The sequence below is a fragment of the Gopherus evgoodei genome, chromosome 4 (assembly GCF_007399415.2).
Source record: "Gopherus evgoodei ecotype Sinaloan lineage chromosome 4, rGopEvg1_v1.p, whole genome shotgun sequence".
Classification (NCBI taxonomy): domain Eukaryota; kingdom Metazoa; phylum Chordata; order Testudines; family Testudinidae; genus Gopherus; species Gopherus evgoodei.
The window spans coordinates 86596038-86615133 of NC_044325.1; the positions used below are offsets into that span (position 1 = coordinate 86596038).

The 19096-nt window shown below is 39.7% G+C and overlaps 1 protein-coding gene across 5 annotated transcripts in view; it reads left to right on the forward strand.

Annotated features, from left to right (window-relative positions):
* SHANK2 (SH3 and multiple ankyrin repeat domains 2) overlaps positions 1-19096 on the forward strand; it is a 699708-nt gene that overhangs the window by 444753 nt on the left and 235859 nt on the right. For all 5 annotated transcript variants that reach the window (XM_030560099.1, XM_030560100.1, XM_030560101.1 and 2 more), the window contains one exon: positions 12522-12597. In XM_030560099.1, the coding sequence (XP_030415959.1) occupies positions 12522-12597 (76 nt within the window). The remainder of the gene's footprint in view (positions 1-12521; positions 12598-19096) is intronic.

Here is a 19096-nt window from a genome sequence, read left to right on the forward strand (position 1 = left end):
TTCCATTTTACTCGAGTTGTTCACATTCTGGAATGGGGCTTAAAGGGCTCACTTGTGCAAACATTCATGTGCTTAATTTAACTATGCAAACCCCATGGAAGTCCTAAGACTACTTATGGATGAAGTTAGGCATGTATGTAAGCATTGGCAAGCTCAGAACCTTAGTCAGCATTTCACTGTAGGGAATAAAGCCCAAATTATACATAATGGCAAATCTTGTGACTATTTTGATTTATTCTTAAATCAATTTTGCTTGACTGTGTCTGCACTTCTTGTGGTCTACAGATATTCTAGCAAATCATCATACCAGTGATTACACTAACAGCAGCATATTCTAACTCCATGTCTACACAGCAAGTTACTGCATAGCAAACTATACTGCAAATCTGTATTACACCAGGTTCCCATGTGGAAATTGCTAGAGTACAGTGAAAGTACTGGAGTGCAGCCTACTTTGGGACTTTCACTACGCTCTAGCAGTGTCCACATCAGATTACTGCATGGCAAGCTGGTGCACTTCAGATATGTATAATGTCTTGTTGTGCAGTAATTTGCACTGTAGACTAGGCCTAACAAAGTTCTGGAATAGCTTCAGAAAGTGAACCACAAATTTGTAATTATGAACACCTTGTACCAGAATCCCCTTCCAAAGAACTGAAACAACATAATGTGTGGCCTTTGTATCTGGTCAAACCAATTTTAGCATCAGATAGCTAATATTGCCAACAGTTGATGCATGAGCAAGCACCAGATTCAAGATGTATCTTGACTGCATAACTTAAAAAAATGAATGCATTTGAGGATGTTGCAATATGTTGAGACAGCTCAGAACCAAGAGTGAAAACTAATTGAAATAATGTGTTTGTTACAAATTGCGCATCCAGATGTCATAACTTTATAAAAAGCTCTGGCAAAATGTATTTGGGATTAAGTTTTAATTTTGGGCCTGATCATGTAAATAGGAATAGGAGTTGAGTGCTGATCATCTCACAGAATTAGGCTCTTGATATGTTTTCGTGAGAATAATTTTGTTTCTACTTGACTTTTTTTTTTTTGTGTTGGGTTTTTTCCCTTTGGAACTAGTTAATATAATGAAGAGTCTGATCAAATTACAATAACTCATGATTATGGATAAGGTTGAGATTCAAGGCTCTTTCTTTAGGATTTGAACTCAACGGGGAGATATTTCACTTTTGATTTTTACAAACTATAATAAAAGCACCCATCCAATGCTCTTGGCATCTTCAAGCATCATTTTAAAAATATACTAAATTAGTAATCAGACTTGATAACTCCCCCAGATCAAGTTATATTACTCAGAAATGACATAGATATTATACTAATTAATCCATTCCCCGCATAATCCCTAGAATCCCAGATAAACCACTACCCAAAATTCATTTATTCATGGGCAAGAGAGCCTACAGCATACTCGGAAGGCGAAAAGATTATATTACATCTTCAGTCAAAGGAAACGAAATAACCTTTTGCCATGTCTCTAGCTTCTTCCTTCAACCAACGTCACTTCAGTCTTATCTAGGCTGAATTTAAGCCAGTTAGTGTTCATTCATGCCTGAATCTCTCCTTACATGGATAATATAATTGATTCTTCCAGCTGACTCAGTGGAGACTCCAGTCTGCTGGGGATACTACAGCCTATGCTTCCTCTCTAACCAATGAGCTCCATGCATGTATCACCCCTTTTGTTAAAATGACAGAATACAGAAACCCACAGGAGGGAGCCCTCAGGAAAGAGGAGCAACTGCCAAATGCCACCTTCTGTGAATACTCAGCAAAGTAAGCTGGTTCAGAACCACTCAAAAGCAAACCCTTCTGTTCCCTTTGTGGTTTGCAAATGAGTCAATGCTAGTTTGCCTAAGACAGGAAAGGCCTTGTGAGGAAACACCAGCCATCCCAGAGACTTGTTCGATCTTTGATGTTTGCATATTTGCATTTATTTCTTCATAAATAAATGCATGCAAGTGAAGTTAAATAAAAAAACCAAAAAACAATAAAACACAGAAAAAAACAAAACCTATGGAAACAGTGTGAGTTAACATAATAGTAAAATGGTGTCAATCTTGTTACATACAGCATCCATTTGATGGTCTTAGCTGTGTAATCTTTCTTTTAAAACAGAACATTATTGGAAGAAGAGAAGCTAATGCTATAACAATTGCTTGTGTGAAAAAATATTAGGCAAGTAGTATTTACTTTTGGTTTCTTCTTTAGAGCAAATTTTTGAAACTCTCCCTTCCCCCCGATAATATCAGTTAGTCAAAACCAAAACTTTTCATGCAAACTTATCTGTTTTCACAATGCTTTCATTGGGAAGGTTTCTTAGGTCCAGGAGGGAATTTTTGCAGAAAGACCAAGACTAAGCCACAGAATAGCCTAGTGGTTTAGGTCCTCACTAATTCAGAGCAGGGACTTGAATCTGAGTCTCCTACATCCCAGGTGAGTGCCTGAACCACCAGGCTATTCCATGTGTCAGTCTCAATCTTGGCTCTCTCTCTCTCTCCAGAAATGAGGTGAATCTCTTAACCTCCAGATTATTCTGGGGAGGATGTGAGGGAGAGTGGTCTCTGGTTTCGTGCCTAAAGTTTGAAAGGTCTCTGTTTTGTCATAACAAGGAATTTTTGAAATCTTAAATCTTCATGTGATGGGAAAATTTGTTCCTGTCCAGCTCTACTTGCAGGAGAGCTAAGTGCACTGGTAGTTTTCAGTTAACACTGTGGGATCAGCAGACCACTGGTGGTCCATGGACTAGAGATTTTGAACCACTGTTCTCTATCATCTTTCCAGGCTGATGCTGTCCTTTTCATAAGTCTAATTTGTTACCTTGTAATAAGATGATGGTACGTGTAAGATTTCCTTTGCAAACACACTCCATGATTCACTAAATTTGATCAGCTCTGTCAGTATCTTCTGTGATTAAGCCAATTCACCATAATCCTAGTAATCTTTGTCTTAATAATCACCATCTAGGATGCAAAATTGTACTATCAATGGTCTTTTTTTTTTAAATCCATAATTCTGGAAGAAACAGAGAATCTGCAGGAAAGTAGTTTTGCTTCAAGCATTTTGTGTCTATTTCAAATGAAATAACTTCAGATATCTTTAAAAATTGTCATTTTCTGTCTAAAGAACTGGTCTTAAACTGTGAGAGCCCAAGAGAGATGAACACTAAGATTTCAATAAAATTAAAATAATCTGTTTTAGAATTAAGCAGTAGTCTTTTTTTTCTTAAAAGGATTTTGCAGTGTTCAAAAAAGACAACCTTTGATTTTGTTTTAAAAGAAATTACTTCTTCCTGAGCTCTTACTATCTCTATTAGTAATCATAGTGAATCTTACCCCCCAAAAGAGATCACAATGCTATTTCTTCAAATTTGCACAAAGTAGTACTCAAGATAATCCCTGTTTCCTCTGATATTAGCCATCACCTTGCATTATACCTAACTGCAGGTTTTAGTTCCTAAATAGCAAAACTTGGGGGTACATTTTAGTCTCTGGAAGTTAGATGGGTTCTGCTTGATATGAAAGCTGCCTATAGAACTGATTCATTTATTTTAGCTTCAAAACTGCATTGACTACTGTGTAGGACAAAGGGAAGTTCTGGACCTGCATCTGAAGATCACATATTGGAAGGGCATCATCCTGCAGTGCTTACATAATTAGTTGCTTTGAAGATATTATTTTGGAAGAGATGTATGATCAGACCATTGGGCATTTAGGACCAAATTCAAGCCTTGGGTTTGAACCTCTGAGGTTTAACCTACACTTTAAAAGTTTTGCTGGTATAGCTCTACTGGCATAACCCTCTTAGTGTAACCACACCTTATACTGACATAAAAATGCATTTGTCTGTATAGCTTATATTGGTTCCCCAAGCAAAATAAACTATACAGACAAAAGCACTTTGTGTCTACAGTAGGATTTTTTGTCAGTTTAGAAATGTTGCAGAAATCACCCCCCTAACCAACATTACTGCATTGGCAAAAGTTTCCACTGTAGGCCTGACTGAAAGCTTTAAAAGCTATAACTGGGTAAAGAACTGAGGCATGACTTTTGGCCCTTATCAAATCTGCTAGCTATCTTTACTCCCCAGGCTCACTCTAGCAGGAGTAACACTGCTTCAGTCAAAATTATACCTATTTTGGTAACATTTTTCCTTTCAGTATAAAACAGTTTCTTATGCTTACTGCAGGGGGGGAAAATGATAGGCATGCATACGTATTTTGTGGGAAACTGAAAAAATACTGTTGTGCCATGAAGCATGATATGCCTGTAGGGTAAATTCTGGTTTAAGTAGGCAAGGTATCCAAAATAAACATGTGTACATGCTGCAAAATCAGTATCCAAATTATGCCTGGTAGCTGAACAGATCCTGTGCTCCCTGCATAGATTGTTCCTTCCCCCTATATGTAGTTCGGGATCAGTTGTTGGACTAGGAACAACAATGCAGTTCACATCCTCTGACTTTGAAGAACCACCCTCTGCTGTCCTTCCTTTTGAGATAGTAAATGGCTTTTCCACAAAGAGGCAGACAGCCAGAATAAAGCCTATCTCTGCTAGTTACTTACTTTCTGATAGACCTATGCATAGCACCTGTCCCGAACCTGGCCCACAGTATGGAATGTCTGTGATTACGTATCACACCTACAAAATATCCCAGATACCAATATGAGGAGAGAAAATGTGCATAATGGAGTGGCACAAAACCATTGAATTTATTGTGGCCAGCTAAGCAACAAAGGATTAGAACTCATGAGTGGTGATTTGGAATGGCTATGTTTGCTCTGCATGCTGTAGGGAAGTTTTTCCCAAATCCTGTACCCAACAAGCCATTTCCTCCTACTATAAATTAGCTTGTTAGAGAGTTTTTAGGACTTTGGTTGTATGCTATCACAAGAAAGAAATGAAGTTGCCTAGTATTTACTTCTTTATGCATCACATGCACATGGCTGTCACTCTAAACTCTGCCCACAACTCTGGCAAGCAGTCTGACAACATATCCAATCAAAGATCAACCCACAGCAGTTTCCTAGGTAACCAACACACAGCTGTTGAAATGCACTGCTAACAGGAGAAAGGGGAAGAAAAGAGAGGAAATTGCTGCATGTTTTCTTCGCTGTTTTTTATTTATACTCCAAAACCATTTAAAATATAGAATTCAATTAAAAATACTCTAGTAGAACCAGTATGGCTGGCATTGGCTGCTCTGTGTCACAGGGACATCCCAGTTAAGGGATAAGATCATTCTTTGCTCCCTAGGCAAACATTGCTGTGAATAATAGGACTGCATCTTCTTAATATGAAGGTGGGTAGGGAGGCAGCTATGGAGGAAATCTTCTGGCCCAATGATCAGGCTAGCATAGTGGGAGATCCATGTGGAAGCCACATCCATGTATTCCCAGCTGCCTCTCACTGGGTGGGAAGTGGGCCAAAATTCGCAGTCCACACATTCACAATGACTACCTTCATTTCTTTTGAACCAGTACGATAGTGACATCACACTGTCATTTGACTTTATACTGCAGCGTACCATGGGTATCTGTCTTCAGCAGTAAAATCTCCCCTTTACTAAATATGGGCTAAACTAAGTTTGCACCACATCTATCCCATATTATGAGTATCTCATTCTAGGTGCAACTCTATATAGGCTTCAATGGACAATAGACTAAGGGATAAATTTGTCACATTATTTTATTCTATACAGAATATTATACTGCCCTTATCTTCATATTATCTGAGAGCCTTCCGGAATGGCATTAAAAGACATAAATAACATTGTGTGTGTTTGTTTTTTCTTTCTCTCATGTCCTTCCCAAGGTGAAGAATGTATGCAGTGTTGTGATTTGGTAGGTTTCTATTGTTTATATGTAAATACTGTTGAGTACTTGATTAGAGAGAGAACAATCAATGAAGTGCGTCTTGCATTGGAAGGTGAGGAGGCTTTAGACGGTTCTTTGTTCTTGTGGAGATTTGCTCCACAGACTGGGACCAGCCCCCAAGAAAGCTCTGCGTCCTGTACAGATGAGCTTTTGGACTGAAAAATGGAGTTGTCGCTCCAGGATAAGGACAGTGGTCTTTAGACAACCTTCTTACTTTCCTCTGTTTCCCAACATCATTTCTGTGGCACTGAGATTCCACTTGAACCAGCTGCTGTTCATCCATGAGCTGATCTCATCTGAGCATAGGGCTATCTTGGTTATGGTAGTATAGTCTTATGTGGTGAAGAATAAGTGGAACTGTGTGTCATCTGGATATTGCTCACTCTTGACTCCTTATCTTAGTGGTTCTCCTAGTGCCCGTGTAACACTGATGGACCCCGGTTGTCGGCAGGTGGGATTGAACCTGGGATTTCTGGAGCCTGGTGCATGAGCCTCTACTGCATGAGCCTCTACTGCATGAGCTAAGAGCCACATGCCCGTTAGCTACGGCTGTAGAGCAGACTCATTAATCTCCCTCTCTCCAAGAGGTCTTGGTGCCACTAGATGGGACAGAAGACCACACCCAGAAGGTGTGTGGGTTACACACTTTCCCTAGTTGAGGAAGCACATCCTGACCTTCAGAGACTTCCCAGTTGAAATCTCAGCCGAGCCCCTACTTGTAATGTCAACAGACCCTGGTTGTCAGTGGACACAACTGAACCTGGGGTCTCTGGAGCTCAGTGCATGAGCCTCTACCACATGAGCTAAAAGCCAACTGGCCGTTAGCTAAGGCTGTAGAGCAGATTCATTAATCTCTAAGGTGGTCTCGGTGCCACTAGATGGGCAGAATATCACACCCAGAAGGTGTGTGGGTTACACCTGCATGTAGTTGTTAAGTAGGATTGGTGAGAACTGATCCTTGTGGGATTCTACAACTGAAGGTTCTAGTTTCCTATTCCATCTCTTTCCTTTCCTTTGACTCATCCCTCCAGGAGGGATTTGAATCATGTTCACTGGACTTGTGCAACACCTCTCAGGTGGACAGCAGTATCTCATGATTGGTGGCATTTAATGCTTCCGAGAGGTACATGAGGATGAGAATGGATGTCTGCCTTCCATCCATTGACAGCTGGGGGTAATCTATCAGTGCCACTAAATCCATTTCTGCCCCAAATTCTGGCCTGAATCCAGAACAATTGTTTGTTGTGCGACTACTTATACATTTTTTGGCTCCCTTTGATTGATGTAGGGAAGAGAGAGGAAGCCGGTTTTTGTGGCCTCCAATTTATTGTGGTGACTGCTTCCTGACCCTTCTCTTTGTGGATTGTTATTTTATTGATACTGACTAATAGGGTCGACAGGGTTGTGAACACAGATATCTGTAAGAGGGGTATGCCACAGAACTTCAGGGCTGACATATCCACCCAGGAAATTCAGTTCACCTTGTCCATAACATGTGCCTGGACTCTGGGATGGGAGACCAGTAAGTCTAAGTATTTCCCTTTAGGAATCCAGTGTTCCTTGTGAATACACTGTTGGAAAGCACAAAAGTGAAAACAAAAGACTGCTGGTTTGCACATACTGGAGTAGTTGAACAATGTCATTTGTCTTACTGCATTTTGCCTGTCCTCCCATCTGCTTTGAATATGTTGATAGAACAGTTATATCCTGCTGTAGAAAATAGCTTCCTGCAGCAGCATCTGGCTCCTTAATAGACTCAACTAACAGTATTGAGAGCGCTGAGATTTTTCTGTTTTTTGTCCTGTTTTCTGATTTTCATTCTCTCTCAAATTGGCCTCTGAAACAGCCCGTGATACATTGTAAATGGGATCTAAGGATAGATTTCACATGGAGTCTCACCTACCTTTTTAATATAATTCGGATTTTCTGTGCTGTTCAGAACAATTTCCAAAAGAAATCTGTTCATTGTTATCTAGGCCATAATATATATGGGTCACCCCAAAGTTGTTCTTTGGGGAAGCCTTCAAGGTTACTGCAGGTCATCAACTACATAAGCCAACAAGTACACCTGGGGGAAAATGAATAATACATATACATCACATCCCTTACAGTAGTGTCTTCTCTTGTTCAGATGGTACACATCTATAGCTTATTACTAATACACCTGAATATTTTATGCAGCTACTTCAAATCCAGCCTTATAGCTTTGGGCAGTTTATTTGGCAGGCTACACTCACTCCCCTTTCACAGAGGAAAAGCTGTATCTTCAAGGATTCTCCTCCCTACCTCCATCCCCAGACCATTTAGCTAACTTTTTTGGCCATGGTTGAGCCTGAAGTGCTCCTCTCACACAGGAACCAGTGGTGAATCCCACTGAAAAGTGAATATAGTAGCTTGCTCTCACTCTTCAGTGAGGCCTTCTTTACACTCTGGTTTCTAATTTTAGAGGCAGGTAGAAGGACCATTGGGATGAGGGTGATACGTATAGCTTTGGTAAGATCTATGAGTTGTCTGGTGACACACCAACTCATGTTGACATGGGAAGAGACAAACACTAGGCCCCAACAAAACAATTTGTTGGGAGCTGTAGAGCCATGGAGATTTTTCTCCTCTGTCACCATTCCACAGGAAGGGGACAATCTGGCCAACTGTTTATATGAAACTTTTTTTCTTATCTCTTTATGGCATACTTTTCATACATATCTTGTGAACTGGTCCACTTGTGTACATAATCTATTTCACTCCTTTTTCTGTTTTTAAAAGTGTGCTACATTTCAAAATGCAGAGGGAGCTGTGTAGCAGTTTAATTGTTTAACTTTTAAGAGTTTAAATTTGAAAAGCATTTTTTAAATCAAAGCTTAATCCACCTAGTAAGTGCTCTTAGGAACTGGAGTTTCTGCATTAGTGCAGACATTCCTTGGTCAAAGTTTAGCCCTTGACTACTTTTAATATGATACAGAAATAAAACCTGACTAAAGTGTCTTCTCAAGTCTAAGTACAATAAATGATCACAAATATCAAGGACAAGCTTTCCTGAAAAGGAAATATCTAGTGGTTAATTTGCAGGACTGTGGGCTGTATGAAGCAACCTTAGTGAGCACTGAGGACTTGCTGGTCTCAAGTTATACGGAAACTCTTGTTTTGAATTTGGGTGACAGATTATCAAGTCTCTGTAATGTGGTGGTAGTTTTAGGGACAACATTAGGGAAACCTGAGGGTTTTTCCCAAACCAAACTATAGTGACTGGAAATCATCCAAAAGTGTTTCATGTCCAAGATATTTGGCTTATTTGGAATTAGCAACTAACCAAATTTGAAATTGGCAACTAACTATTGTGGGGATAATAACCATGCTGAATACTCTAAAGTTGCTCTGTAACCTGATATCTCAATGTCATCCTGATGTGATTTTTTTTTTGGTAGGTTATGCTCATTGTCTGTGGACTATCACAGTGGTCCTTGTATGCAGGGATAAATGACCCAGCCCTCTTGATCTCATTTAAAAAAAAAACCAAAAAACTCATTGCTAGAAAACAGCTACCATTGTTCTGCACAAGGCTGGAGAATAGGCTGTCCCATTCTCTAGATCATTTAAAATTGTTTTAATTTAGAGATTTACTTGGAAGTTATGTAGTCTCCAAGAGTTGTGAACATTTTGGAGAAAAAAATTAACTACATGCCATCTTTCTGAAAAGAAGTAACAAAACTATCTGTAACAGATTAACATTCACCCAATATCTTCTCCACAAAGATGAGTTTCCTAACCTCTTAATTACATATTTTGGTAGTTTTTGAAAATTTTTGACTTGCATTCAGTTAGAAAGAAACTAACCAGTGGAGGCACTAGGAATTGCTGCAGCTCTTTGGCAAGTGTGGCTTGTTGATACTTTTTTATAGGATCCCTGGTTTAGAACTTTAAGCTATGAGATTTCCTTTTGATCACATGTGATTTCAGACCCCAAAATGGTGGTAGATTCATAGATTCCAAGGTCAGAAGGGATCATTTTGATTATCTAGTCTGATCTCCTGTATAACACAGGCCAGAGAACTTGCACAAAATAATTGCTATATCATATCTTTTTAGGAAAAAACATCTTATCTTGATTTTAGAAATTGTCAGTGATGTAGAATCAGTAAATTATTCCAATGGTTAATTAACCTCTCTGTTTAAAAAAAAATGTGCCTTATTTCCAGTCCAAATTTGTCTCCAACTTCTAGCCATTGGATTGTGGTATATTGAAGAACTTATTACTAAATATTTGTTCCCCTGGTAGGTACTCAGACTGTAATTAAATCATCCCTTGACTATCTCCTTTGATAAACTCAGAGCTCAATCTACCTGACTTATCACTGTAAGGCATGTTTTTTTTAATCCCTTAATCATTCTCGTGGCTCTTTTGGGCACAGTATTCAAACAGTAGTCACAACAGTCTCAAACACTGAGGTAAAATGATCTCTCTACTTCTACTCAATATTCCCCTGTTTACGCATCCAAGGATGGCATTAGCACTTTTGGCCACAGTGTCATGCTAGGAGTTTGTGTTCAGCTAATCATCCACCACAGTCCCCAAACCTTTTTTCAGAGTCACTGCTTCCCAGGATGGAGTCCCCCATCCTGTAAGTATGTCCTATGTTCTTTGTTCCTAGGTGTATACATTTATGATTAGCCATCTGAAAATTCAAATTTGCTTGAACCTAGCTTACCAAGTGATCCAGATCCCTCTATATCGGTAACCCATCCTCTTTATTTGTGCCACTCCCTCAATTTTTGTGTCATCTGCATACTTTATTAGTGATGATTTTATGTTTTCTTCCAGGTCATAGATAAAAATGTTAAATAGCCAAGAATCGATCCCTCCAGACCCAACTAGAAACACACCCACTCGATTCTCCATTTACAAATATTTTTGAAGAGCTATAATTTAGCCAGTTTTTAATCCATTTAATGTGTGCCATGTTAATTTTATATTCAAGTTTTTTTAATCAAAATGTTGTGTGGTACCAAGTCAAATGCCTTACAGAAGTTTAATTATATTACATCAACATCAATACTTTTATCAAATGTGCAATCTCATAAAAGATATCAAATTAGGTTGACAGGATCTATTTTCCATAAACTCATGTTGACTGGCATTAATTATTACCCTCTTTTCATTCTTTATGAATTGAGTCTTTTATGAGACACTCTATTATCTTGCCCAGGATCAATGACAGGCCTATAATTACCCTGGTCATCCCATTTACTCTTTTTAAATATTGACACACCGTTAGCTTTTTTTTTTCCCCAGGCTTTTGGAACTTCTGCAGCGCTCTGAGACTTTTTGAACATCAGCATTAATGGTCCAGCAAGTTTCTAAGCCAGCCGTTTAAGAACCTGGTGTGCAAGATATTCAGACGTGCTGATTTTTTTTAAATGTCTGACCTTAGGAGCTGTTGTTGTATAGTATCCCCCTGAGATACTAGTGGAATGGAGAAAGTAGTATCATATGATATGACTTTTTTGACTTTTTCCCAAATACAGAACAAATATTTATTGAACATTTATCTTTTCTGCATTGTTATTGATGATTTCTTCTATTTCCATCTAGTAATGGATCAATACCATTGGTAGGATGTTCCTGATATACTTAAAAAACCTCCTTTTTATTGATAGGTTTTGCTGTACCTCTTGAGAGAGAAACTACAGATTATTTTGTATGTGATGCTAAATTTAAATCTATACTTAAACTTTTATCAATATTGAACCAATGTTAATGTGATAGGGTTTGGAAAAGTGGAAGGGGGATTTATTTGATAAGAAGTTTGTGGTCCTGAAGATGAGTTTGATGCTGCCACCCCTGTCCATAGGCTTTATATATATTTTTTTTTACAAAAGTGTCTCCCAAGCTGTAACATGACTGACTTTTCAAATGGCTATTTGGCAGTTATGTTGCTATGCTTCATCCCTTTTAAATCTTTTTATATTCCAACAGTGCTATCCCTTTTATAGATGTAAAGGGGGTACACATTCCACACTGATGTTGTTTTCTTGTGTGATTTGCTTGGCAATGATGGATGAGAGCACCCATCTCTTCCTCTGCCCCCATTTTCTTACTGCTGGTTATGAATTATTTAAATGGCTTTGATTGTGGTCCCAAAGTCTAAAATTACTATTTTGCATTTTCATTATCACTTAAAAGGGGGTTGATATTTTTTGTCCAATCTAGGGGGGAAATCAGATTAAGATTGGCTGCCAGGAGTTTACAGATGATGAAGCTGTGGACAGCTTTTGTCAAATAACTTGCAGCATCTGATCTTTCTGAGTAAAGAGAATTTCTTGTAAGTGATGCACTTGAAGAAAATTACTGCTAATCTTGTACTCCGTGTGTGTGTGAGAGAGAGAGAGAGAGAGAGAGAGAGAGAGTGAGTGTGTGATGTGGAATATCTATATATTTTATCAATTGAAAATTAACATTTTTCTCACCTGAAGCACTTGAGACCATACTTTGAGGTACTGCCAGTGGTTTGTATTAGTATAAAACTGAGAAAATATCTGTTTTCAAATTACAAATAAAAAGAGCACTTGATTATTCATTCTGTAAGTATAGAAGTATTATTAAAAGTTTATCTCCCATCTTTTTATGCAGAAACTCGAACAGATAGAACAAAGAAATTGTTTAGACACTACACAGTTGGATCATATGACAGCTTTGATGCTTTAAGGTAAGATGTCTTCCTTTTAGCTAATAATATTTGGATTACAGAAGTTTGTTTTATGCTTAAAAAAACTGATCTCTTTACACCTTTTGTAAATGTGGGATTATATCAGCATGTAATTCAGGTAGGAACTGGGTCTTCAAAACTCAGCCAGAGCAACTCAATCTACTTTAGTGCTGCAGTCTCTCTAAAGAGAAAGGTAATTAAGGCCCTATTCTATTAGATGCCAATTGTTCCCAACTGCTACTGAAATCAGTAGGAGTTTAAGATACTCTGTGCTTTGCAGAATTGAGCCATTGATGATCTTTGCAGTGTAAATGGAACAGTATCTGGTTACAGGATCACAAACCCTGGCAAGAGGGCCATGAAATCAGTTCTCATATTTAGCTGTTTTATGGGGTATTCCTACATCTGAAGCAACATTTGAGTAACAATCCGTTTAAATGTAAATTGTGGGATTTTTTTACTTGCTGTTTCTGAGTATCTGTTTGTTTAAACAGGGTTTCCCCTCCCACACACACCATGAGCATGACCATCTTCTGGCAGCACAGAAACTCAGTCTTCTCTTTTACCATAGTGTTGGGAAAATAATGGTGGCATATTGAAAATGTTTAATTTTTTCCTGGTATTATGGCTCTCCGTTCTCCTGTCCTGACTATCTGATTAGGGTTATTTTTTAAAAAATTATGCACTGCCTAAACCAGTGTATTCATAAGTTTTGAAATGCTGTGATGAAGACACAACTTCATGCAGCAAGTATTTTAAAAAAAAATTTTCTAGTAACATAAGATGATACCCAACTTTCTTAGCATCCTTGTCCTGAAGGTTGGTGGATAATTTTGCAATTCCTGATGGAAGCTAGTTAAGTGACTGGTGGTGAGGTGGTTTTGTTTGTTTTATTTTAAGACTTCCATTCGTTATGATCATATCCTGTTCTCCCTCAAAGGCATGTGCTGCTGAAAAGGCAGTGGGACTAGTAGTACTCCACTGCACATGAATATAAGCATCTGCAGACCCTGAGTATTAAGTTCTACTTAGGAAGGGCTTTATCGTGCAGAATACAGAATAATGCTTTGGTGACTTCACTGGTGGACATGCAACTATGTGGATTGACCACTTTTACCTCTCCCTGCATGTTGCTGCCGCAGTCTACTATAGCCAGTATGTGGCAGGTCACAGAGCAGCACACTTGATACTCTGCCTTAGCTGGAGAGGAACATATTTTGGGCCTTCACATAGCTTTTTTGTGATCAGGCCCATTACTGAGGCTTTTTACAGGAACCAGGATTGCACCTTCATGGCTGTAAAAATGCACAGGATAAAGTACACTAGGTAGACTTCCATAGTCTGTACACTGTGGACTACATAAAACTACAACTGCCTTGATGCAGTATAAGATGCTAAATCTTTAAAGATTTAGTTAAGTACCCTCTAATAACAATTTCTTTAAAGATTCAGTGGTTCTTTTTTACTCTGTAAATCTCTAGTGATGAGGCTATTTCATCTATCACGGATGGAGCTGTTCTGGTAAAACTAAGAGCTATAGTTTTCTCAAGCATGTTTTCTCAGAGTTCCTGAATGCTTGTTTTGTCAAAGGAAAGAGTCTTTAGAACTAAGTTCTTGACAAACCAAGTTGGTGATTAAATAATGAGCCACATTCTTTGTTGGCATAACTGCACTGGTTTCAGTGGAGTTATGCCAACAGAAAATTTGGTCCTATATATTAAAAATAACTATTAGTATAACACTTCTGTGGGTAAGCAGAGCTTAATTCGAGGAAGAAGTGGAGGAAAAATTTCCCTTGCTCGATTGGTTTAATAAACATGGCGAGAGAATTGAAGGAAAGGGTCATGTTACTCTTGATTAGGAATTAAATACTAGAGCATTTCTCATGTAGATCACTTCACTGGCAACAATGCAGTATGTTAGGAGGAGAAGGGAGACAGCAAAGTTTTTTCCTGGGCTCTTCCAGGCTAGCTAAAGTATGGAAGAAAAAATGATTTAGGTTTTTTTCTCCTCCAGTTACTAGGTTATCAGACTGGACCCACTAGGAGGAGTAATGACTACCAGGCTGTAAAAATGGAGCCTGAGCTAATAAGAAAAAAGTAGGGGGAACTATACTAAGCCTTATCAACCAACACTGAAGAATCCACTTAACATATGATATAAACACACTTTATATTAAACTAAAAATGTATTATGTAGAAATACTGTGCCATTAATTTATTTAAAATGAACTAACTTTTAAAAGAAGTGATCAGTTTGAAGAATAATGTGTGTTAATTTTACCTGTATGCAAGAAACTAGTTTTTGCATATTGTATGGAACAATTCCATCAAGAAAGGCAAAACTGTTTTTGTTTTTTGTTGTTTTTTTTTAAACTCATACAGCTAGCAGAGCAGTGCCTCAATTACTTACTCTGTTCTGCAAAATGGAGTAGATATAGGGTCTAATTTAAATAGGTCCTCAATAGACCTCATTTCCTTGAACTTGCAACACTAAGCACAACTAGATGCTTAAGCAGCTGACTGTGGTTGCAGATTCAGGTAGCTGTACATCTAAACATGGGTAGGCAAACTTTTTGGCATGAGGGCCACATCTGGGAATAGAAATTGTATGGAGGGCCATGAATGCTCACAAAATTGGGGTTAGGGTGAGGGCTCTGGGGTAGGGTTGGGGATGAGTTTGGGGTGTAGGAGTGTGCTCCTCCAGGCTGAGACTGAGGGTTTTGGAGAGTGAGAGGAGGATCAGGGCTAGTGCAGGAGAGGGGTGCAGGTTCCGGCTGGGGGTATGGACTCTGGGGTGGGGCTAGGGATAAGAGGTTCGGAGTGCAGGAGGGTGCTCCGGGCTGGGATTGAGGGGTTTGGAGAGGGGGATCAGGGCTGGGGCAGTGGCTCTGGGTGTGGGGAGAGGCTCAGGGGTGCAGGCTCCAAGTAGAGCTTAACTCAAGCAGCTCCTGAAAGCAGTGGCATGTCCCTTCTCTGGCTCCTATGTGGAGGCATGACCATGTGGCTCTGCACGCTGACTCATCTGCAGGCACCACCCCTGCAGCTCCCATTGGAGCGCATATGGCCCCACTCTGGCTCCTGTGGCTGCTTCCAGGGGCCATATGGTATGGCCCCCGACCTTGTGCCCCAGTTGGAGTTCCAGAGCAGGGCCGTGCCATGGCTTCTGGGAGCTGCGTGATGCGGGCCTTGACCTAGTGTCCTGGCTGGAGCACTGGAACGGGGCAAGGCCCAGACCCCACTCCTCAGCAGGAGCTCGTGGGCTGGCTTAAAACGGCTTGCGGGCTGGATCTGGCCTGCAGGCCATAGTTTGTCCATCTCTGATCTAAACAATGACATCAATGTCATCTGCAATCTGTGGGTGCAGAAAAGGAGCCCATATTTAAAAACTGGCCCATACAGTAGACATTTTCTGCCTAGGCCCAATAGATTTAGTCCCCAAGTTAGGAGAGACCCCAGGGAAAAGAATAACTGAAAGGAAGAGAGATGTCGAATTAATACAGTTCTGGGGTAATGTACTGTTGACAGCTGTCTTGTTTCCAATGAGCTATTTCCAGATGTTCACCTTGATTTGATCACTTTCTCTGTCATGAATCCTGGCACTGTAAGGGAAGACTATAGTGTAATGACTAGTTATTTTCAAAGTAATTGCTGCTTTACTAAAGTTGTTGTGGAAGACAGGATTGAATCCTAAGCACTTTAATTTAACTCCTAATTCAGTTCTTTTTCAAAGGTGACTTGGTTCTCACGTGTGTCCCTTTTAGTTTCTTGAATACTCTACTGAAAGTCCCCCCTCTTTTTTTATTTTTTTTTAACTAGAGCAAAAAAAACACTGAGCAAAAGAATTAGTTAGTACATGATTTAAACTTTCATATTAACAGGCTGATGTATGTGAACCAAACATCCTGTATGTGCCATTTTTCATTTTAGACAGGTGAAGGTGAAGTTTAGCAAAGCACACATTTCTGTGATTCATTAAATCTCTTTTCAACTGTGAAGAGGAGGTCAGGTATCCATTATGCCATAACAGATTCATAGTTTATAAGAGGAGGGGGATATGTGCTGAGTAATGTCACCATGTTTACCAATCCAAATCTATCTAAATTATGATTTTCAAAATGTGACAAGTGATTTTTCATGTGAGTTTTAAGCAGGTGCATCCCACTCACTCTGCTGTAGTGATGGCTAACAGAAGTGTTATGCTACCGTTTGTGCCTTATCTGTAACTGTGATACATAGTACTTGGCATTTTAGGTTTAAGTGATGCAGAAACTTGGATTACCATGGTTATGGGATTATTTTAATGTTACATTACACCCCACAGTGACTGAGGGATCTCTTTCAAGGATCTTGAGGTCTAACTTTTCAGTGATTACACCTGGAGTAACCCTTTTTACTTGTATTAAGTGTGTGCTACAAGAAAAACAACTTACCCTAAGAGACAAAGCTGATTTTGTATGTCTGTGCTGCAATTAAACACCCACGGCTGGCCCCTGTCAGCTGGCTCGGGCAAAGGCACTGTTTAATTGCTGTGTAGACACTTGGGCTCAGGCTGGAGCCCAAGCTCTGGGATCCTTCCCCCTCACAGGGACCCAAAGCATCTACTCTGCAATTAAACAATCCCTTAGCCCGAGTCCCATGAGTCAGTCAGCTGACATGTGCCAGCTGCAGTTGTTTAATTATAGAGTAGATGTAGCCCTATAGCCTTCAGAAATTACAATAGTAATGTTAGTATGGCTATCATAAGCCATTTAAATAGGCTGCAGTCAAATATTTTCAGTTAGCTCACAAAGTTGTGATTTAGTTTTAATCCATTTCCTTCAATTTAACACAAACAAATAAAGGGTGGAGATGGAAGGAAAAAGATGAGGGGTGGGAGGAGGCTTTGTTGCAACCAGAGGTGAGTGAGTGGTGATTGGTTCATCCAGTGGAAGCTGGCACTGGACAAGCAGGAATAAACAGCCATGTCCCCAGATGTTAAGGTCTTGCCTCCATCTCCCTAGGTTTCAGCAAGGTGTTTTGAGAAGCAAAATTTACCCCTATCTCCCAACAGCGGGATTGGCAAAGGCAGCATAGGACAAATTAGCTAAGGTGCATTGTCAAAACCAAAGAAACATCATTGTCTCAGGCTCTATATTTATTTGATGCCCATTACACCTGCAACTTAAAGCTGAAAGTAGGAAAAGAAAATGAAAAGGGACAGACCCCCAACATACAAGTTGATAAAAGCCCCTATCCTCTGCCCTATAGAATCCTCAGAGGGCTTATATTTTCTCTTAATTAGTGGAAGATTTCAGGAGTCCTTTCCCATTCCCAGGCCACAAAAACATCAGGCTATGACTTATCAGTAGAATGTTTGTTTGTTTTTGTATAGTCCACGTGCACAGTATCTATTAAAAAAAAAATCTGTGCACCTATCTATAGTCCTAATTCTTAAAGCAAGGCCTTTAGGTATATTGGGCCTTCTGCAAATGACTCTGGTCAAAACTCAGGTCATCCCACAAGTCAAGAAAACTGTCTATAGGCCTTAAAACTAGGACTGTGCAAATAACTGAATTTTTTGGTTCTCTGACAGATCAAAAAAATCCAAAGATGTGGTTCAACCCAAACAGAAACTGAAAATTTTCAGTAAATCAAAAAAGCTGGAAAATCTTGGTTTAAGTCAAATAAAATGTTTATTTTTAATGAAATCAAAGGAAGTGAATGACGAGACTCACAAATGGAGGAAGAAGTGGTGGTGTCTTCCTTGTGACCGTTCAACCCCTATGAGACTCACCTGGGAATGGGGATACCTAGGATCAAATCCCCATGCTGGATCAAGGACTTGGACACAGGGTGTCCCCATCTCCCAGGGCCCTAACCACTGGACTAGAAGGTGTTCTGATGTGGGGTTCAGCCTCTCCTGCTGAAGCAGTTAGGCCTTGTATGAAATAGTCATTGGGTCGGAGAAAGAGTGAGAATGACTGACTCTATTGCGGGGCTCCAGTCCCTGTACCAGTGACTCTTCAAGGCTCTCAAACATCTGATGCTTAGCTTCTTCCCTGATTTCCTTATGAAAATTTTGTATAGTTCTACTACACAGCCTAGTCAAGCCCTATAAGCTAACAGCTGAGTGTCATAGTGGAGTTGTCAAGGCTGATTCTCAACTCTGGCACTTCATGTGCAGAAGGTGGGGGCCTGCAAGGATTCAAAAAATTAATACTGGCCACTCTAGGCTTGTATTAAACTTCCAAGGTTACAGCTTCTCTCTGACCACGCACTCAAGTGCAGAACCCCTTTGAGAACCCAGGAAGGTGCACTTGGGAATTCCTTTCTGTGGGATACCCTCAAGCTCTTTCACCCCCGCTCCAGGAAAGAGCTGAGAAAGGAGGGGGCGGGAAAAGAAATCAACTGTTGCCAATTAAACAACATGTGCACAAACCTCTTAAGACACACACATCCAATTCTGTTCTTAAAAAAAGTAAACTTTCTTAATAGAAAATACACCTGGGAACTTAGGC